Source organism: Ostrea edulis, chromosome 7, assembly GCF_947568905.1.
Source record: "Ostrea edulis chromosome 7, xbOstEdul1.1, whole genome shotgun sequence".
Classification (NCBI taxonomy): domain Eukaryota; kingdom Metazoa; phylum Mollusca; class Bivalvia; order Ostreida; family Ostreidae; genus Ostrea; species Ostrea edulis.
Window position 1 is genome coordinate 31,244,538 of NC_079170.1, and position 24,333 is coordinate 31,268,870.

A 24,333-nucleotide genomic window follows, 5' to 3' on the forward strand; every position below is an offset into this window, starting at 1 on the left:
ATCATTAGAATAAGTTTTTACACAGTGTAAACCATTAGAATAACTTGTTACACAGTGTAAATCATTAGAATGACATGTTACACAGTGTAAATCATTAGAATAACTTGTTACACAGTGTAAATCATTAGAATAACTTGTTACACCGTGTAAATCATTAGAATAACTTGTTACACAGTGTAAAACATCTTTAAGTTAAGAATACAATGCTACACAATGCATATTATCAGAATATACGTAGAACAGTGCATATCTTGATACACAAAATGTAAGGCTAACGATATGTGATTTGCAAGAGAAAAAAATGGACCAGAAATATGATTATGGCAGTTTTTACTCCACAGTGTAAGTTTATAAATAGATTGGATGAATGTGCAGACTCTTTTCTCTGCTCCGAGCCTTTAAGCTTGCTAAGTGAGTGTCACTCAGACTCTTTTCTCTGCTCCGAGCCTTTAAGTTTGCTATGCGAGTGCCACTCAGACTCTTTTCTCTGCTCCGAGCCTTTAAGCTTGCTATGTGAATGTCACTCGGACTCTTTTCTCTGCTCCGAGCTTTTAAGCTTGCTATGTGAGTGCCACTTGGACTCTTTTCTCTGCTCCGAGCTTTTAAGCTTGCTATGTGAGTGTCACTCAGACTCTTTTCTCTGTTCCGAGCTTTTAAGCTTGCTATGTGAGTGTCACTCAGTTACTCATTTACAGCTTACTATAATCGGACAAAATGAAATAAATAAAAAACGGGATTTAGTGAATACTTATACAAATGAAATAAACAAAGTTTTACTTCATAAGCCTACAATAAAATATGCAGGTTTTATTGTAAAATAATTATGTATATACAATTACATTAGCACTTAGACGACAGAAATAAATAGAAAACACCGTGAAATGCCACACCCCTCTGTATTACTGTGCAGTTGTTCATTCAACATCTATCTATTTAGTCTTTAGTATCCCAGTGATGTATCTTCCACGTCACAATTAACAAAGCATAAATCTAAACTGTCCCATGATCCTCTCACTCCATGCTTGATCCCAGTTGGAGTTTAAAGGTCAAGGACGATGGGGTTGTAGGGTCAGCAACATACAATTCTTGTCCATCCGCAAGTCCTAACTCTGAAACAAAGAGACCATACTGTGAGAATACCAGGTATAATACAATTTGTTTTACAGGATGATTTACAATGGTGAAAACTGATCCAATCACAGATGTGTAATTTAAACTAAACACATATTTTGGCACCAAAAATACCCTCAATTCCGAGCATTATCTCATTTCAATTTTCCTTCTGATTTAAAGCATGTCCAAATTAGTGTACACTATGACTATGACACTGACACTATAACTATGACACTGTACTCTATAACTATGACACTGTACACTATAACTATGACACTGTACACTATAAGTATGACACTGAACACTATAACTATGACACTGTACTCTATAACTATGACACTGTACACTATAACTATGACACTGTACACTATAAGTATGACACTGAACACTATAACTATGACACTGTACTCTATAACTATGACACTGTACACTATAACTATGACACTGTACACTATGACACTGTACACTATAACTATGACACTGTACACTATAACTATGACACTGTACACTATAACTACGACAATGTACTCTATAACTATGACCCTATAACTATGACACTGTACACTATAACTACGACAATGTACTCTATAACTATGAAAATCACTGTACACTAACACTTGAACAAATATCAAAGTGTTTCATATTTAAATTTCCATGAAGGGCATTCTTCCAAAATTTTGACATGATGATATTAATAAGATAACAAATTGAACTCCTTTCCTCTATGCTAGAAAAGATATGTTGAGAGTTATTTCCTTACCTTGAAGAGATTCCCTGTGCTCTGGGCTTGACAATTTAATAAGAGGACTTTTCCTTACCTAGAAGAGATTTCTTGAGATTTTCTTTCGTCCGCTGTTCTATGGATTTCACGGTCTGCATGTAGAGTGTTTTGTTTTTACCGCCTATTGAGGTGGTAATTCCAGGTGATTTCATCTGACTGTCAGACAAACATAGTACATGTAATCAGACCTTGTCTTGAACTAAACTACTAAGTTCTTTTCCATGCAGTACTTTTAGTACTTATAAATATCGTGAAATGACTCATAGACATTTTAAAAATTGCGAGAATACGAATTTGCAAGTGCTCTACTTATCAAGAGCTTTTACATGTATCTTACCAATATAAAAATAAAAGCGGATGATTTTATTTCACAAGTGGTGCTTCTCACAATATTATGTGATAATAAATTTCTCACTTGTATCTAGGAATCTATAGTACTGAATCTGTTTTCACATTCATGGCAAAACCATGTACTTGTTTTAAAATTACTTCATAATTTGAAGGAAAAAAATTGGAAGATTATTCATATCCCTACCAATATTTCAAAATGCCAATAAATCAATGTTCTTTTTCATTTTAACCAGGGTTTCCCTATAATGTTCTTTTTCATTTTTCATTATAAACAGGATTTCCTTATAACTGTTACATCAGTAACACTACATACTAACCCTGAACTGTACTTACTAAGTGGCACTTTCCACCAGATAAGTCACGACATCCTGAAGTTTGTCGTTTTCAGAGAATGTTAGAACCTGTGGTATATTACTACAAGCCACACAGTCTTCCTGTTTAAAAGAGATTTCATGAGTTACATTGGCCATGAAGATGAAATATCTAAATTTCTTATATGACATACATGTAGCAATTTAACCTTGAGATTATTGATTATTATTCAAGGTCATATGAAGGTCACAATTATGAATGGTGCATGTACAGATCAAATTCCAAAATCCAAGGTGAAATAGTAAGAGAAACCTGATGAGAAGGAAAGAAGGAGGAGTAGAAAAATTGAAAAAGAAAATGAAAAAAAAATAAATACAGGTAAATTTCGGTATTTCGAACACCGATATGTCGAATACCACAGATGTTTCGAAGTGAGTCGACGGTCCTGGCCAGTTTCACTATACCGGTATTTATGATTTTAAAAAACCTGGTATCTTGAACACGGAAATCTCAAATGCCTGGCTTATCTCAAAGTAGATTTACTGTCTAAAAACACATAGTTATCTCGAAGTCCAAGAAGTTTCTCGCTCCATTGACTTCACACCGGAAGTACACAATCATCCCGTTATGCTAATTTTACGGTCTGTTGGACGTTTCTGTTAGGTCTATCACGGGCTTCATGGAACTATTGCCAATAATCATGCTTTTATTAGCCCCAAGGTGTTTGGAGTTGATCATGAAATGCACACTTATACATAAGATAACATGATAATTCAACAAGCAGCTTGGGGACGAGTACTGAAATAGGAATTTACTTTTGTCGTAATACACGTTTACACATGCTATTACAAGTCGAAGTAAACACTAAACACATCAAAGAGATATAGAAATAAAAAATTAAACAAAAAAGACCTTCTTGTTTAGCATAAATATCAGCACCAAAAATTCGAAATCTTCAGTATCTGATAAGCAATCTACATGTAATGAATGACCCGGTATTTGACCCGGGGAATAGTTATATTATCTGGCAGTGGTATAAAAAGGACTCTTAAAGTTCGTACAATCGAAACAAAGTTTCAGGCTATAACAGAAGTCTGATAAAAATAACCACAGATTCCATATTTCCGTCTTCCTCATTATTACAGTGATCAGTTTATAATATACAAAGTGAAACACAAATCCGGGTATCAAAAATTCTGAACCAAACTTGATAACTGATTATCGCTATGGTAAACAACCGAAATTCGTAAAAATGTAAGTGTTGCAGTATCAAAAGTAATAGATTATAAATGCAAAATGCAAACGTATTAAAAAAAATCCTGAACTTCAAACAATAACTTTTACCGCTTTTAAAAGGGGTATTTATTTACCTGTCAAATAAAACATGTAACATAAAACATTACACAGAATAGGTGTCAAATTCATTAACTTCGATTTCTCGAACCCTCAGATATCTCAAAGTTTTTCTTCGGTCCTTACAAGTTTGAGATATCAAAGTTTATCTGTATATATAATTTGTTTTTGTTAAAGTGTCTCCTCAGCTCCCCAAATTGAAAATGCTCCAAATTACACCCCCCTCTCCTTAATGTACTGCATGGTATGGAGGAGAAAGCATGAGTAGGAACATAGAAATTATGAACTGCACTTTGTGCATTGTGGAAAAAGATGGAGAAAAGATTCACATTGATGTGACCAATGTCATTGTTGTATACGATACAAAAATAATGACTGTTATACTGGAGTACCAAAGGAAACTGAGCATACCCTTGTACATACAACAGCTATAAAACACCCCTCTTTGATCCACTGTAAATTGTAGGAAAATAATAGATCCCTGGGTCATAACAATGTAAACATCATTGAATGATAATGAAGTATTGTACACAATTTCAAGACTATCAGATAAGACATGTAGGAGAAGTGTTCACAAGCTATCTTACATCCTCCACTCCTCTTAGATCCACTATAACTTTAAGGATAACAATTGGATCCTCCTGTCCCAATACTACGAACATCTACAAATGGCAATGAAGCATTGTACAAAATTTCAAGGCTACCCAATAACCCATATACTAGGAGAAGTGTTCACAAGCTACATATATTTTACATCCTCCATCCTTAGATCCATTATTATAACTTTTTAGAAAAAAAGAGGGAAAAGGAGAAAGCATGAGCAGGAACATAGACATTATAAACTGCAAAACAAAAAAACTTTTTAGAAAAATAATTGGATCCTCGTGTCCTGGTAATATGCACATCTACAAATGGCAATGAAGCATTGTACAAAGTTTCAAGTCTATCTGATAAGTCATACAGGAAGAGTAATGTTCACAAGATTTTGTTACAGACTAATTGCCAAACAAAAAAGTACAAAAGGAAATCCCCCCCCCCCCCCCCCCCCCCCCCTGAAGAAGGGAGACATTAAGTTCAAAATATGAAGACAAAGAAGAATAGCAAGAAAAAGACAACAAATACAGAGAAGACAGAGAAAAAATCTGACAAAACACTAGGTCTGTGTTGAAAATGAACAGAAGTAGTCAGAGCCATTGTCAGTTTTGAAAAGTAGCTAAAAGGAAAACTTCATCTGAAAAGTTCAAATATTGTTGTATCATGCCATACATGTATGTCTTGTTTACAAGGATATGTGAAATACGTAGGGTGATCAAAATGTTTGCAAACTATCTCTTTTTCTATATAACCACAGTTCAGATCAGAATGAAATTTGGCACACATAGTAAAAATATTGTGAAATGTCTGAATCACACACACACTAAACTTATAACAATGTTGATGATTTTAACTGATGAAAACTTGGGGTTCCTCCATTATCATCTGTGTGACATTGTAGTGAAACATCGATGAAGTCTTGCTTATGTGTAGAGCAGAATAAATGTCATAATCAATGATACCAAATTAAACTTAAATAGAATCAGAATTTAACATGGATCATCAGACACCCCCCCCCCCCCCCCCCCCCCCCCCCCCCCCCCCCCCACCCCCGGGGAACTTACCTTTTTAGAGGCTTCAAATGTGTATGTATAAATCCCTGCAGTGTCATTGAAATTCATGTAATTATTTAATGGCAGGCAGCAACTGAAAGACAGAGGAGAAATCATATTACTGATCCTAACTAAAATATGAAAAAATCAAAGGACTGTTTATAGAAGAATATGTGATGACTGTGGAACACTTATAATGCCCCTTGACTTGATAAGATATACACAGACATGATTTATTGACTTGATTAGATATACACAGACATGATTTATTGACTTGATTAGATATACACAGACATGATTTATTGACTTGATTAGATATACACAGACATGATTTATTGACTTGATTAGATATACACAGACATGATTTATTAACTTGATTAGATATACACAGACATGATTTATTGACTTGATTAGATATACACAGACATGATTTATTAACTTGATTAGATATACACAGACATGATTTATTGACTTGATTAGATATACACAGACATGATTTATTGACTTGATTAGATATACACAGACATGATTTATTAACTTATTAGATATACACAGACATGACATATTGACTTGATTAGATATACACAGACATGATTTATTAACTAGATTAGATATACACAGACATGACATATTGACTTGATTAGATATACACAGACATGACATATTGACTTGATTAGATATACACAGACATGATTTATTAACTTGATTAGATATACACAGACATGATTTATTAACTAGATTAGATATACACCAACATGATTTATTAACTTGATTAGATATACAGACATCACATGATTTATTGACTTGATTAGATATACACAGACATGATTTATTAACTAGATTAGATATACACCAACATGATTTATTGACTTGATTAGATATACACAGACATGATTTATTGACTTGATTAGATATACACAGACATGATTTATTGACTTGATTAGATATACACAGACATGATTTATTGACTTGATTAGATATACACAGACATGGTTTATTAACTTCAGTAAATATACATATTGAGTCAGTGAACTTACCTTGAAGCTATTTTAAAAACTTCAGTTGCACAAGTTGCTGAAATTTTAAATAGAATAAATATTACAATTGTCAAAAGGCAATAAAATAAACTAGGTCCATGGGCCACATCACTCACCTGTGTCACCTTGGCCCTGTCATTGTTCAGCTGTAGTGATTTCTAAAATATTCTTTTATCCATATTTATTCCCATGAAAATTTCTGACCCCATATTGTGGCCCCAACCTAGCCTAACAGGAAACAGCATCACAGAAAATGGATTCAAATAACACAGAGATGCCTCAAACTTTTATGACTGACATGATCTTGCTGTTCTGGATAAGGCCAAGGTCACAAGGTTTTTGATCATAGTATGATAGGAACACCTTGCCATAAGAAACCTATATTGAGAATATAAAATATATATCTTAAATAGTTAAGGAAATATTGAATAGGTATGATTTTTATGAAAAATCGGTCAAGCTACACAAAATAATAAGGTCTTGCCATAAAGAACCTATATGCAAAGTACAAAAGTCAATCTTAAATAGGTCAGGTGATATTGAATAGGTCAGAGGTTTTTTTAAAAAGTAGGTCAAATTCCAAGGTCAAAAGATCAAAGCCATTGTGTACATGGTCTTGACATAAAGAATCTATATACAAAATATGAAAGCCCCACCTAAAATAGTTTTGAATATATTTAATAGGCTATGTTTTCTTAAAAGTAGGTCAAACTCCCAAATTCAAGGTCACAAGGTCAAAGATCATGATATGAACTAAAAGGTCTTGCCATAACAAATATAGGACATATTGTATAGGTCAGATTTTCATTAAAAGTAGGTCAAGGTCACACCTCACTGCATCAGATGAAATGTCTTTCCGTAAAAATTGTATATACAAAATATGAAAGCCCTAGCTTTATAAATAGTTCAAGAGATATTTTCAAATATTTTTCTCATAAATCAGTATATAACACTTTGATCCCCCATTGTGGCCACATCCTGCCCCCGAGGACCATGAATTGCACAAAGTTGGATCTACTCTAACTCACAAAGCTTTCATGAAAATGTCAACTTTTCTGGCCCAGTGGTGTTTGAAATGATTTTTAAAGATTTTCCCTATATGCTCACATGTAAAACTTTGATCCCTTATTGTCCCACTGAATGCCCCAGGAACCATGATTTGAACAAACTTGAATCCACATTATATCTGGAAGATTTTGTGTAAATTTTAACTTTTCTGGCCAGCGGTTCTTGAGAAGAAGATTTTTAAAAGAATTTTCCTATATATTCACATAAAAAACTTTGACCCCCTATTGTGACCTCAACCTATCCCCAGGGAATATGATTTGAACAAACTTGAATCTGCTCTATATCAGGAAGTTTTCATGTAAATGTCCTATTCTTATCACACAGACCACATTCGTTATCATGGCACCACAATAGACCACACTCATTTTTATAACATGTTCTGAAAGAAAATACATACCTGCTATTATGGCATTAGTAGAGGCAACAGCTGGAATTATTCTCTTTATAACGCCTGATAAAAAAAAACCAAATGATGAACACAGAGGTCATCTTCGCTAGCCAAGATTTTTGGTCCACTTCTCTCATTTATGGGGAGCAGAATGGACTGAAAACTCTTGGCTAGCAAAGATGCACAGAGGCACAAAGTTACAATGCGTGAGGAAAATCAAATGATAAAGTATCAAACATATAGGAATGAAAACACACAGCTCTGATTATTTCACTGCATGTCTGTCGCAAGTTATAACTGCAGTCATTAGAGCTATATGGACCGTGGATATTGCCCTGGATAACTCAGTGGTTAGAGCACCTGACTAGAAATGCAGGGTCTCAGCTTCAATTCCCAGTCCAGCCATAAAATTTCTCCTTTCCTGCTACACAACAAAGACATCGATCCACTGTGTTATTTTACTGAAGTTTTGCAGGACAATTCACAGATTAACATTACACATGTCAGCAGGGTTTATTTATTCTGCTGAGTGAACTCACCCTGTGTAGGTCTGCAGTTAACTCCCTTGATGTTATATTCCATGGCTTGTTCTATAGATTTGTTCTAGTTAACTCCCTTGATGTTATATTCATTGGCTCATTCTATAGATTTGTTCTAGTTAACTCCCTTGATGTTATATTCATTGGCTCGTTATATAGATTTGTTCTAGTTAACTCCCTTGAAGTTATATTCATTGGCTCGTTATAGATTTGTTCTAGTTAACTCCCTTGATGTTATATTCATTGGCTCGTTATATAGATTTGTTCTAGTTAACTCCCTTGATGTTATATTCATTGGCTCGTTCTATAGATTTGTTCTAGTTAACTCCCTTGATGTTATATTCATTGGCTCATTGTATAGATTTGTTTTACCGAGTGAACTCACCCTGTGTAAGTCGATAGTTAACTCCCTTGACGTTATATTTCTTGGCTCATTCTATAAATTTATTCTGCTGAATGAACTCACCTTGAGTAAGTCGATAGTTAACTCCCTTAATGTTATATTCATTGGCTCGTTGTATAGATTTCTCTAGTATCCATTTGATATGATGGGGATCATCTCCATCAATACAAACACCACCTAAAAGATAAACCAACATCTGGAAAAAGGCATTCAATATAATCTCTATTTACTTTAAGAAAAATAGGTACTCAGTTAAGGTAGCTCACTACATTAAAGCTTATACTCTTTATGACACAATGTCACAAGATGGCGATTTAAATGTTTTGTGACATTATTTGTATCGATCATAGCTCAGTGGTTAAAGCATTAGGCTGGTGATTCGCAGATCTCGAGTTCAAATCCACCAGAGTCTTTTGTTCATATGTGTTGAAATAATTTTTTTGAAAATCATGTTTTTATCTAAATTTGCATATTTTCTGCCTTTTTGGCATATATACTTATTATATATCATCATATGTTTTATGATTAAATCAATTCGTATTGATTTGAGAAACTAATTCAGGGTGTAGTGAGCCACCTTAAGGACAAACAGCATCTAAATGGTAAATCAACATCAGAAAATGTTAGTTTAATGCTAGAAAAAGATTCACTGACCTTGAAAAGAATTTAGAATTTGAAGTAGTTTCACAGATAAAAATTCTTAAATTGCGTAAGATTTTATGAAAAATGTAGTCCACCCCAAAATCATGGTATAACTGTATGCTTCAGTCTTAACCAAAATTTCAAATTTAATTTACTTTCATTGCATAAAATCATGACATAATAATGCTTCAACATGCAAACAACTCTATTTAAAAAACAAATTTTTTTAAATCCTTATTTAAATCAAAATCTAAAATTTTACAGAGTTTACCCAACCACCCTTACTTCCAAATGTCTGATGTTTTTATCATAGAATTTATTCTATAGCACTTACTTCCGAATGTCTGATGTTTTTATCATAGAATTTATTCTATCACACTTACTTCCAAATGTCTGATGTTTTTATCACAGAATTTATTCCATCACACTTACTTCTGACTGTTAGCTGCAGATCTGTAACTCTCAGGGGAATATTGGGACAGACCAGACTGGTCCCAGCAAGCTACAAATCTGCAGCTAACTGAATATCTTACATTTCTAAAACAGAAAATATTCTATGACACTTATCTCCGAACGTCTGACAATTTTAATACAGAGCTTATTTTAAAACACTTATTTCCTACAGTCTGATGTTTTTAACACAGAGCTTATTCTATGACACTTATTTCCTAAATTTGATTTAACACACAACTCATTCTACGACACTTTATTTCCAAGTCTGATGTTTTTAACACAGAGCTTATTCTATGACACTTATTTCCTAAATTTGATTTAACACACAACTCATTCTACGACACTTTATTTCCAAGTCTGATGTTTTTAACGCAGAGCTTATTCTAAGACACTTACTTCCGAATGGTTCCTCTTTGGGCCACATTAGAATTCTGACATACTCGATACAGTGTTCCGGTAATCTCGGCGTATGGGCTATGGTACACAGTGGAAAATTCACCTGATAAATAAAATAAATACCACATTTAAATCAACCTGCAGGGATAGTAGATTTGTATTTAATTATAATCAAATTTTTCTATGCTTATGTTTGTGGTTAGGTTTCTAGTTATGATTGAGTTATGCTTGTGGTTATATTTGTAGTTATGTTTGTGGTTATATTTGTAGTTATTGTTGTAGTTATGTTTGTATTTAGGCTTGTAGTTATGTTTGTAATCATGTTTGTAGTTATGCTTGTGGTTATATTTGTAGTTATGTTTGTGGTTATATTTGTAGTTATGGTTGTGGTTAGGATTGTAGTTGATTTTTTAGTTATGTTTGTGGTTATATTTGTAGTTATGGTTATGGTTAGTATTGTAGTTGATTTTTTAGTTATGTTTGTATTTAGGTTTGTAGTTATGTTTGTAATTTTATTTGTAGTTATGTTTGTGGTTATATTTGTAGTAATGGTTGTGGTTATGTTTGTAGATATGATTGTGGTTATATTTGTAGTTATGTTTGTGGTTATATTTGTAGTTATGATTGTAGTTTTGTTTGTGGTTATATTTGTAGTTATGTTTGTTATATTTGTAGTTATGTTTGTGGTTATATTTGTAGTTATGTTTGTGGTTATATTTGTAGTTATGTTTGTAGTTATGTTTGTGGTTATGTTTGTAGCTATGTTTGTGGTTATGTTTGTGGTTATATTTGTAGTTATGTTTGTAGTTATGTTTGTGGTTATGTTTGTAGCTATGGTTGTGGTTATGTTTGTGGTTATATTTGTAGTTATGGTTGTGGTTATATTTGTAGTTATGTTTGTTATATTTGTAGTTATGGTTGTGGTTATGTTTGTAGCTATGGTTGTGGTTATGTTTGTAGTTATGTTTGTATTTAAGTTTGTAGTTATGTTTATAATTATCTTTGTAGTTATGTTTGTGGTTATATTTGTGGTTATATTTGCAGTTATGTTTGTGGTTATATTTATAGTAACTGTTATGGTTGTGATTAGGTTTGTAGTTATGTTTGTAATCATGTTTGTGATTATGTTTGTAGTTATGTTTGTAGTTTTGTTTGTAGTTATGTTTGTAGCTATGTTTGTGGTTATGTTTGTGGTTATATTTGTAGTTATGTTTGTAGTTATGTTTGTGGTTATGTTTGTAGCTATGGTTGTGGTTATGTTTGTGGTTATATTTGTAGTTATGGTTGTGGTTATGTTTGTAGTTATGTTTGTGGTTATGTTTGTAGTTTTGTTTGTGGTTATATTTGTAGTTATGGTTGTGGTTATGTTTGTAGTTATGTTTGTGGTTATGTTTGTAGTTATGTTTGTGGTTATATTTGTAGTTATGTTTGTGGTTATGTTTGTAGTTATGTTTGTAGTTATGTTTGTAGTTATGTTTGTGGTTATATTTGTAGTTATGGTTGTGGTTATATTTGTAGTTATGGTTGTGGTTATGTTTGTAGCTATGGTTGTGGTTATGTTTGTAGTTTTGTTTGTGGTTATATTTGTAGTTATGTTTGTGGTTGCATTTGTAGTTATATGTGTGGTCATGTTTGTAGTTATGTTTGTGGTTATGTTTGTAGTTATGGTTGTAGTTAAGTTTGTAGTTATGTTTGTATTTAGGTTTGTAGTTATGTTTATAATTATCTTTGTAGTTATGTTTGTGGTTATATTTGTGGTTATATTTGCAGTTATGTTTGTGGTTATATTTATAGTAACTGTTATGGTTGTGATTAGGTTTGTAGTTATGTTTGTAATCATGTTTGTGATTATGTTTGTAGTTATGTTTGTAGTTTTGTTTGTAGTTATATTTGTGGTTGTATTTGTAGTTATGTTTGTAGTTTTATTTGTGGTTATGTTTGTAGTTCTGTTTGTGATTTGGTGGTTTTGGTTGTCTTTTCAAACAAGGTTTGCAAACCACTGTGTATGGAGGATAACAAAAGCTAATCCTTGTTACTGATAACAAACATTCAGAATTTCACAGATATCTCCATTGGTGGTGGAGAGGAGTAGTCATCGCAAACATTCACACTTTCCCAGACATTTTTAGATAATCATGCCACTTTAAAAAGAAAAAAAAAGAAATCAGCATATTCATTTACTCAAGCAGCTGGTTTCTCAACTCTCAATCATGACAGTCCAAAGAAAAATTACAATAAAAAATGTCTTTACTTTCTTAACAAAGATAAAGCATGAGACAATTCCTTTTCATAAACATGCCCTAACATACATATACATGTAAACGCACTCACAACTTTAAATTGATTTGTTGGGGAAATTCTGTAGGCACTTCATAATGACAAGTTCACAAATTTAACTGATCAGTGAAGTAGAGATTCAATAGGAAAGAATGACAAGTAGATGTCCATTCACAAGAAATACATGCAGGAACATATTCATTCCCAGTATTGTATATAACTCAGCTCGGTGTCCGCAAAACCACCAAAACTGATGTCCTCCAACTCTGTCACCAAACCACCAAAACTGATGTCCTCCAACTCTGTCACCAAACCACCAAAACCGATGTCCTCAAACTCTGTCACCAAACCACCAAAACCGATGTCCTCCAACTCTGTCACCAAACCACCAAAACCGATGTCCTCAAACTCTGTCACCAAACCTGATGTCCATTCACCAGTAATATATACAGGAACAATAATACATGTATATCCATTCCAGTATCAAAACTGTTATATATAACTCAAATTCTGTGTCACCAAACCACCAAAACTGATATCCTCAAACTCTGTGTCACCAAACCACCAAAACTGATGTCCAGGAAAGAAAACATTGATTCTTCCAATTAGAATTTTAAAACATTTTTTTATCAGTATACCATAATTAATCAGTTTTAAAAATTTATCGTGATGTAATCTGTTTAATAACAGTGCATAGGAAAAAGCTGTTTAATTTTGATATAATTATATCGAAATTAAACAGCTTTTGCCAATGCACTGTTATTAAACAGCTTAAATATCAACATACTGTTTTATCAATGTACCATAATTATATAGCTTTCATCATTATATATGTATGTGTAGGTATTTGTATATATGAAATGTACACTGTATGTTTAGGCATGTGTAAATCAGCACTGCTTACAGAAAGCTTAGAGAAAAGGTGAAGATAATGAACACCGATCAATTTCATAACTCCTATAATGAAATACAAAATTAAGAGTTGGGCAAACACAGACTCCTGGACATACCAGAAGATGGATAAGGTGCCTAGGAGGAGTAAACATCCCATGTCAACCAGCCACACCTGCTGTGAGCTCTATATCTTAATTAGATAGAACAATACCATCTCTATACTGTCAGCTACCACTGTGAGAGAACATTTGCTTATTGATCAAGATGTTGTGGGTTTAAATCCGGGCTGTTACAGACATTCATCTAATAATGAATAGCATTTGATGTAAAACTCCAGCATCTTTTGAATGCTACGTGGTCAGTAGTGTTGGCACTTCACTTACAGCTGGTGATATACTGTACATTGTTATGATATATGCCAGCTAATGCATGTGTCACTTAATTTGCTTGTCATAGATACCATGGTGTCTTGTACAAACTGTAAATAATGATCACAATGTGTTCAACATTTCTGGTCTCCTATATAGCGTCCTTTGAAATGTTCCCTGTTCCTAGTTCTGTACATGAGCCCGGCTTTCAGTACTTTGATTTTATATAGTGTAAGAGAAAGGCAGAATAATGTTAAGCATATAGAAGATATCTCTATTGTTAGCAGCATATAATGGGCTTGCAAAACAATGCACAGGCGCATACAGAGGAACAGATAATGCTTTATTTGGAATACAGTGGTGCACTCATGCATGACAACTTATCACTCTATTGTGTTACCGGTCTCTGTTATTTAATGAAAAAAAGAAAGAAAACCTAGTGAAAAAAAAGAGAAGAAAATATATACATTAAATCTATTTATAGACATTCAGATTATATTCTAATATGGATATACATGTAGCACAAGTGTAGATTTCCTACAATGTTTCAAGATTTGATTCAAACTACAAAACCTCTAACCACAGAATTCAGGTCAATATAAGATACACAGAATTCAGGTCAATATAAGACACACAGAATTCAGGTCAATATAAGAAAAATCCATCCAGAGAGTATATCATAATTTTGTTCTGCTATGTAAATTAATCATTCATCGATTTCATGAAAATTAATAAAAAAGTTTTTCAAATCTATAATAGAATGAAATCGTATTTTAGTAGAAATATGAAAATCCAGCTTTGGGCTAAATGCAAGAATAAGGAAAATTTGTTTTGGTTTGTTTGTTTGTTTTACGTCCCGTAGAGAATTTTCACTCATACTGAGACGTCACCAGCTGTAGGTGAAGTATCACATTTTGATTTATGCTTAGGGCCGTAGCAGTGAGGATTCTTTAACCTGCTAATGCCTGCCGCAACACAGGACCTCAGATCATATCCGAAAGACCCGTGATTCTCACATCTAAATGCCGAGCATTTGGAAAAGGAACAATCACTACCCATGTTTACATCTTAGGTTTGACGTGGCCATGGCACGAGCGGACTCGAACTCAAGACGTTCCAGTTACAAAGCGAATGCTGTACCACTGAGTTACTGTGACCAGAAGAAGGGAAAATTCACCCTGGACGTATGTTTTAGAAAAAATAAAATCTGTGCTAATTCAAAAATATATACACTGTATAACATCTTAATTAGTTTTAGCAATAATAAGATCTATACTATTTCTGTCTACACTATATAACATATTGATTTTGAGTCTCCCTTGCCCCCGTGTCCCATCACATTTTAAAGTTTGTTCAGCCCCTGGTAAGTCACAAGAAATTGGTTTCACAGTAAACAATATTCATTATATACAGGTAAAATATCCAAGTTACAGATTTCTATTTGTTGCCATGGTTACCTGAGGAGGGTAAAGGTCCAGCGTACACTCCACACATGCGGTCATTCCCGGTAAGATAACTCTGGCATTTCCCTTAAACCCCTCCGTACCGCCATCCACCATTGGCACAATCGAGCTGGGATCCAGCTCGCCATCCTCATATTGCAACAAACTGATCTACAACAAAATGTCATATCATACTCATATTGCAACAGACTGATCTACAACTAAATATATCATCCTCATATTGCAGCAGACTGATCTGCAACAAAATGTCATATCATGGAGATTCCTCGGTCCAATTACAGTGACTTGTGTCTCTTTCGTCAGGACACTTCTAGTTCCAGGAAAAAATTTTCTATATAGATAAAGGGTTGGAATAACTTAATCACATATACATGTATTAAAGAAATCTAGATAACGTGACAAAAATTTATTCTTAGAAAAAATGTCATTCAGAATCCAAACAGTCCAGATTGAATCCATGACATCTTGATAGATAAATCTTGACTGTCTGACTTCTGGAAACAAGTAAATTCTGTCTCCTCTCACAATCAAGAGAGATGCCTTGTCATTCATCACTTTGTTTGTTACTCAATTCAGGAAGTATAAAGACATGCAAAATCATACTTTTATTCTTCTTGGTTGAAACAAAATAACAACCTTGTACTTGCATTAAATGAAAATTAACCTCATTGGCCTCAAATTTTGCTTTGATTCACATTTCACATTTCTAGTCCTGGAATGTAATTTCCCATCAAATGTGATATACAACCATTAAATGTGATATACAACCATTAAATGTGACATACAACCATTAAATGTGACATACAACCATTAAATGTGACAAACCATTAAATGTGACATACAACCATTAAATGTGACATACAACCATTAAATGTGATATACAACCATTAAATGTGATATAAAACCATTAAATGTGACATATAACCATTAAATGTGACATACAAGCATTAAATGATAACAACAGTCACAGGTTTACCACGATCTTCCTCTTCAATGGAATCTACATTGTGATAAGACTTACTACCAACATTCCGTTAATCCATCATCGTGCTACAATGGAGTCTACATCTTTACAAGACTTACTACCAGCATTCCGTTTATCCCTCGCCGCGCTACAATGGAATCTACGTCTTACAATGACTTACCAGCATTCCGTTTATCCATCGCCGCGCTACAATGGAATCCAACCCGCACACCACAATGTGGAATTCTGCAACGTCAATAAAATTAACTTGATTCTCGTACACTGCAGTATTACTACATTCCAAACTCCAGGGACAACTAGATGACTGTGGCCATTTTTACAAAAAATCTTACGACTAAGATGAAAATGTTGTCTCTGCCTTATACTAAAGTGAGTGCAACTATGTCCTCAGTAAAAATAGACTTTCATCACCAATGAATATACTTAGTTTTGCTCATTCAGAAATAATATTAAAAGAATAAAGTGCACCGCCACGGCACATGATACGCCCGTCACATATTGTTAACAGTATAGATTGTACCCATTAAAACATTTTTTTTTAATATCACCTTAATTAAATGTCACAGTGACCTTAAAGTAGGATGCGACACACCTTCTACCTAAGATGCATTAGTTGACCAATTTTGGTGATTCTAGGTCTAATAGTTTTCAAGTTATGAGCCGGACAAGTTTTTGCCATATATGGCCATATCTTCTTAATGAAAAGTCACAGTGACCTGGTTTTAATGTGCGACACACCTTCTACCCAAGATGTATCTACAGACAAAGTTTGATGATTCTAGGCCTTGTAGTATTTAAGTTACGGGTCGGACACGAAAAAGCTAACAGACGGACGGACAGACGGATATCTTCTTAATGAAAAGTCACAGTGACCTGGTTTTAATGTGCGACACACCTTCTACCCAAGATGTATCTACAGACAAAGTTTGATGATTCTAGGCCTTGTAGTATTTTAAGTTACGGGTCGGACACGAAAAAGCTAACAGACGGACGGACAGACGGACGGACATGAACGCCATACCATAATACGTCCCGTCTTAAGACGGGCGTATAATTACAGGGTTTTAAAATTTTCATCTTAATCGTAAGATATTTTGTGAAAAAGGCCACTGAACCTTGAAACAAACATATCAGCACAATCTAATTAAATCTAAATCTTTTGATTCCCTCACCTATCATCACTACAATTTTGTGTAGCAATCGTAGGTGAGTGGACCAAAAGATCTTATTTTATAAATAGATTGGTAAATTGTAGGTGAGTAGATCAGAGGATCTAATTTTAATTAGATCGTAGGTGAGGGGATCAAAAGATTAAATTTTAATTAGATTGATAACAGTAATTAATGTCTATACTTACGCCTGTAGAAGGATTCGTCAAAGTCCTGAATTTTACAGTAATGTCTTCAGAAAGTTAAGAACAAACTCATAATCCAACATTGCGAATAACATTCATGTACATCATAGAAATATTCTTAAAAAACCTGAGCATGCATATTAATTACAGATCTAGACTTGCATTTATCACTTTGCATACTAAATCTGGATTCATTGAATCGTTATGTATAAAAGAAAATAGGTGAAGAGAGCGTACAGTGATTAATCTCATAAATCCTATAAAGAATATAAAGATTGGGAGTAGGGAATTCATGAACCTCTGAAAACACCCGAGAGACATATTCACAGTACTGGATCTGACACAAACACATTTACTTTACTGGATCTGACACAAACACATTTAGTACTTTGCTGGATCTGACACCGAGAGGCATCTCTACAACACTGGATTTGACACAGAAAGAAATCTTCATAAAACTGGATTTGACACAGAAACATGATAAACAGTTCTGGATTTGACACAGAGAGATGTTAACAGTTCTGGATTTGACACAGTGAGATGTGAACAGTTCTGGATTTGACACAGAGAGATGTTAACAGTTCTGGATTTGACACAGAGAGATGTTAACAGTTCTGGATTTGACACAGAAACATGTTAACAGTAACTGTTCTAGATTTGACACAGAAAGATGTCTTCAAACTACTGGAATTACCAGTCAACAATTTAAATTTGATTTGATCAGGATACGGTACTACTTTACATCCTGGAACTCTCTTGTTTACAAACTCTGTTGCAACCTCCGCCTTAGATCTTCCAACGTCTTTAGCTCTGTAAAACAATTAACATCATTTAAATCTCCTCACGTCTTTGGCTCTGTAAAACAATTAACATCATTTAAATCTCCTCACGTCTTTGGCTCTGTAAAACAATTAACATTATTTAGATCTCCTCACGTCTTTGGCTCTGTAAAACAATTAACATTATTTAGATCTCCTCACGTCTTTAGCTCTGTAAACGATTAACATTATTTAGATCTCAAGTCTTTGGCTGTGTAAAACAATCAGCACTACATATAATGTATTTGTATCCAGTTGTATTCAAGTTAATGATCAAATCCAAATTAAAATCTTCAATACTGACATTAACCTACAACAGTGAAGATGATTTAAATGTTTATTTGTGAATGTACAAATACAAGTTTTACTCTGATGGCATCCAGACAGGATTGTCACTATCACGAGAATCTGCGTCCTAGACGGAAAAAATTCATCTGGAACACAAGTTTGTCTGATATGGCGAGTCCTGCGGACGCATCACAACTCGTAATAGGAAAATATATAGGTAAAACGTTACGCTCTAGTGAACTGAGATAATACCAAGGAGTTCAAAGTGTCCCAATCCGACTTGTGTGTTTAGTGTCAGTCAATTAGGTGTGAATTAGAATATTATATTAAAAAGGTGATTAGTTAAGATGCAAAATGAATAACATTTTGCCACTGCCATTTATTCATTTTTATTTCTTATTTATTTATTTATTTTTTACAAATCGGGATCTATATTTGAATATAAGTGTTTGTCTTCCAGTAGCCATTTTTATTAGAATCAAAAGTTGTGTGCGCGTAGTTTGTAAACTTTGGTAGGTTTTACAGATTGTCGGCAAACAAAACTAGTACGCATCTATTTTATCACAATAATAATTTGATTAGAATGTTGTTTAATATTGAATTGGGTTGTTGTGATGATAGGTGATTCGGGAAAGTAATTCTGTTGGCGTGGACAATTAGTCATCCGAGGCCAAGTCGCAAATGATTAACAATCAATCTTAAAATTGATATGTTTTGTACTGCTTCCATTTTGATTGTCTTATATAACAAAGACTCATTAAATATGCATGGGACTCATCAAAATTTCATGGACTCGAACAAATTTTCGTGGGACTCAAGCTGCTTATAAACCATGAGTCCAGGACTTGTCTTCAAGAATTTCTAGTGACAACCCTGCCAAAGATGAACACATTCATGATCAAAACGTGGATGATTTCAAGAGAATTCATTAATATTATAAACATGATATTTTCAGGATGCTTTTAGAGGTCACCACTTCAAGCAATCACTTTGTGAAGATCGCAACTGTTACAGATTTTGATTACATCACCAGATTATTCAATGCAGATATGACTGTATATAGAATTACATTATTTAATGCAGGTTTTCCTATATATAGATATAAAAGATCATTCATTGAAGATTTAACTGTATAAGGAATATATTATTTATTGCAGATTTGACTATAGATAGAATAGACTACTTATTGCAGATTTGCCTAAACATAGATAAATTATTTAATATCCAGCATTAACTTAACCTGGAAGAGACAGCTGATTCTCAGTTTTACTAAACCTGGATAGAATTTTAATACAGGTTTTACTGTACCTATAATATAAATAGCTTAATGCAGGATCATCTATACCTGAAATAGAAGTGTCTAATGTCTGACTGTACCCAGAATAGGCTGTTTAGTGCGAATCTGACTTTACCTAAATAGAATTGTCGAGTGCACAGAATATGCTGTTTAGTGCGAATCTGACTACACCTAATATATGAAAAGTTTAAGGACTAATTGACTGTACCTGAATAGGCTGTTTAAGGTGGAATTGACTAGACTAAATAAACTGATAGGCTGTTAAAGGTGGAATTGACTAGTGTAAATAAACTGATAGGCTGTTAAAGGTGGAATTGACTAGACTAAATAAACTGATAGGCTGTTTAAGGTGGAATTGACTAGTGTAAATAAACTGATAGGCTGTTTACGGTGGAATTGACTAGTGTAAATAAACTGATAGGCTGTTTACCGTGGAATTGACTAGTGTAAATTAACTGAATGACAGTACCTGAATAGAAATTGCCTGTTGAGATTGGAGACATCTATGGTATCCATATCTATAACATCAATGTTCTGAAACCCAAGTAATGCCTACAAAAATAAAACACTGACATCAAGTTTCCTACACTTAATGGTTGTAGCATTGTTATAAAATTCAATTCAATAGAATTTATCACAAGAAGAAATTTCTGTGAGTTTGTACAATCAGAATCAGTAATTGAATGAATTAACTGCTGCAAGTCTTTGAATCACTGTCAAAGAAAAATGTACACATCTACATGTACACACAGTGGTCAGCCTCTGTGAATGACTTCATTACAGTCCCAGGTATCATTCACAAAAATTGTGGATGGAATGCCAGAATGGAAATTACAGGGCCCCCTACATCAACGACATGGGGCCTTAATGGATTCAAATTGTGTTTTAATGAGCCAAATTGTGCCTAGGTTATAAATTAATACAAATGAACAAGTTACATGTATCTCGGTGGGTTTTTTTTTTCTTGTATGAAGTATTGGACAGGAGTTAGGCTACTGTTACAGTAGAAAATTCTTCATTTAGAGGGATGTTCCAGGCATCTGATTCACAAAAATAAGAAAAATCAATAAATATTTTTTTGTCTTGGGAGGAAAAGGAGGCTGAAATTGATTCCATTCCATACTGAAAAGATTCAAAATTTCTTTTATTCTGTTATCAATATTTCCCAGAAAATGTAGGCAGATGAGGCAAGTTAGACATACTAAATCTAGAACTATTAAACAAACCATAATTCATGAATTATTAAGAATTGAACAGCACTTTTGAGCTGTTCATGGTCAATATGAACAGATTTGGATTTGAGGCAAATTCTATGAATCGCGCTAGCAATAGTGCTGTTCAATTCTTGTATTTATATTCAATTACTAAATCACCATTTGTTTACATTGCTTCTATAAGTCATGAAATAATTTGTTGCATAAAAGCAACTCCTAAGATCTGCTTATGTCACAGTCGTATTGTGGCATACGTCAAAACATAGACATGACGTCACACTTCGTCTTACCCTGCCTTTTATCAACATTGCACGGTGCAGTGTATTTTGGAGGTAAGAGATCACAAGATTGGGATGATAATCCATGTAAGTTCATAATCTTAATCCGAGGTGTGACTTTGCGAGATCTTTATAACGCATGTTGTATTTTTTTCAAATCATTACACTCTCTCAGTCGCGTGCTTTAAACTAGTTCATAATCCTTTCATAGTCAATATGGGCGGATTGTGTCGCGTGCTGAAATTGGTTGGTTGATAGAGAAAAATGCAACTTGTAATATAATTTATATTAAATCGTGAATACAGTAAAATTAAAATCATCGTGTTAATATTTCCCATCTACAGTAATTGATTCATGAATTATGAATACATGTACAATCATCAAAGTGTGAATGATCACTGACAGTCTGATTAAAATCAAACCTCTCACTTCGCTCGATATACGGATAGTCGCTGCATGACTATCCGTATATCGAGCGAAGTGAGAGGTTTGATTTTAATCAGACTGGATCACTGACTACTGTTAATGATCACTGACTACTGTTAATGATCACTGACTACTGTTAATGATCACTGACTACTGTTAATGATCACTGACTACTGCTAATGATCACTGACTACTGTTAATGATCACTGACTACTGTTAATGATCACTGACTACTGTTAATGATCACTGACTACTGCTAATGCATCAAGTTTGGTTCAAACACCAGCTGTAGAATATTTTTTAAATGAATTTGTGTAAATGGAACAAAATCAATGTTTATCAAATTGATTTCTGAAAAGTTGCCTCATACTTACTAAATCTTTCAGAAGTTCACATCCAAGACCCCCTGCCCCAATCACCAGAATTTTACAGGTCTCCTGGAGAAACTTCAGAGTCTGAAAACCACAAATCAGTAAATATATGTATAACTACAGCTCTAGGCAACAGAATTCTGCAGGTCTCCTGGAGAAATTTCACAGTCTGAAAACCATGAATCAGTAATTATATCATATTTATAACTACATCTTTAGACACACCAGATATTTACTGGTCTCTACCAAAAACTTCACAGTCTGAAAAGAAGAAATAGCCCTAGGTATAACCCGATACATTAGAGGAAATGAGAGTTACTGGTTAGGATTAATGGAATGCTTGTAATTCTGGTTAGGATTCTTCCTGGTTGAAAAAAGAAATTACATCACAGGTTACTTATAACTTGCTAAACACTAACACTGAATATGACGTCACAATGCACTGTTTACATCAATACGCAATTTCCGAGTTGCCCAAGAGTTCTTTCCCTTTGTGTAACTCTTACGCACAGTGAGACGCAAAACATTATATCGTCCACAAGCGGTGGGTACAAATGCTTATCGCTGCCGTGATATATTGCCTAAAGGCCGATTATCAGACATCATGCAACCACCCAAACTGCAGGGACACACAATATTAGTTAGTTTATTAGTATTTCATAATAAAATAACTCAAACAAAAATCGATAATCACCATTTTTCTTTGATTAAAATATCACTCGTGCAGAAGAGGAAATAAAAAAATAATTTCGTATTTAATTTAATGGCCTAATTCAGTCAAATATTATTCTTGACATAGTCAGTTTAATATATACCAATGGGTGATATAAACAAAATTTACGCTTTCATTACTTTTATCCGTATTAACATAGGTAGTCTATAATATATGTATACATCTTGTACCCACCCAAGCATTCAACCGAACACTGAATGTACCTCTATCACAGAAGAACTGATATCTCGGAAGTTGCGTATTGCATTATATTTCCCACGTTCAATGATAAGGCATATAAAATGTTAAAGTCGTATAACAAGAGCTCTGTCCTCACATGTTGGGTGCTAACTTTGGGATATGTTTTGTCCTGTTATGGATATAGATACTAATGCCAATACTTTTTGCTTCACCTTCAAACATGGTCACGCAGTGAGATATACCATGCAGTTAGTACAGCAAATATAGCTTTAAACAACACTCCTGGAGTTCAATTTATGATTTAAGGACCAGAAGTATTACTCGTCTGACTACTGATCTATGTATTCCATGTGTACCTCTGGACTTGGCTCGAAGTCTGGGTGGGCAAAAGGTCCAGTTCTTTCTAGCAGCTTCTGAATGTGGCTCCATCTTCCTGGCCAATCCATACTGTGTCTGAAATATACATAGAATAAGGAAATTACCATCGCATTGTTACACGTGAAATGGTTAGATGGTTAAATGAAAAGATATCCAATAAGACCAATGTGGACACCAAAACTTCCTGAAAAATCTTATAGCCTCACAACTTCTCGCATCTGTTTCACATTGAACTGAAAAGACGAGTGATCTCAATATGCATATTTTCTACTGCAACACAACCAAGACTAGACTCTCAATAGAATCTCTTCGGAGAGCTGAATAACTAGATATTCATTAACAAATCCTCACCTTTCAGTATGTGTCAATGTTACTCCTAAACTTCACAGCATTACTGTATCTGCCTTACCTAAAGCGCTCACAAGATTAAGATATGAATTGTTTTGCTTATATCAATTAAAATATTCAACCAAAATTTATAAGTCATAAGCTTTTCACATCATTGGAACTTCTTTTAACAGAATATA

General features: G+C 33.8%; 1 protein-coding gene across 2 annotated transcripts; it reads right to left on the bottom strand.

The window, feature by feature from the left end:
* Positions 1 to 771: 771 nt before the first annotated feature.
* On the bottom strand, positions 772 to 24,282 carry LOC125654329 (NEDD8-activating enzyme E1 catalytic subunit-like). 2 transcript variants are annotated; one of them, XM_056143995.1, is made up of 16 exons: positions 24,158 to 24,282; positions 23,785 to 23,881; positions 22,519 to 22,599; positions 20,696 to 20,778; positions 18,553 to 18,633; positions 17,827 to 17,870; positions 16,630 to 16,694; positions 15,479 to 15,634; positions 10,483 to 10,585; positions 9,055 to 9,168; positions 8,059 to 8,112; positions 6,594 to 6,630; positions 5,569 to 5,650; positions 2,579 to 2,679; positions 1,932 to 2,050; positions 772 to 1,109 (listed from the first exon to the last, which is right to left on the bottom strand). In XM_056143995.1, exons 2-16 carry the CDS (start codon positions 23,872 to 23,874, stop codon positions 1,012 to 1,014), a joined length of 1,308 nt encoding a protein of 435 aa, XP_055999970.1. In that variant the 5' UTR covers positions 23,875 to 23,881; positions 24,158 to 24,282; the 3' UTR covers positions 772 to 1,011. The 2 variants fall into 2 exon arrangements, with proteins under 2 accessions (XP_055999970.1, XP_055999971.1); XM_056143996.1 differs by having other exon boundaries at positions 24,013 to 24,167.
* Positions 24,283 to 24,333: the final 51 nt, after the last annotated feature.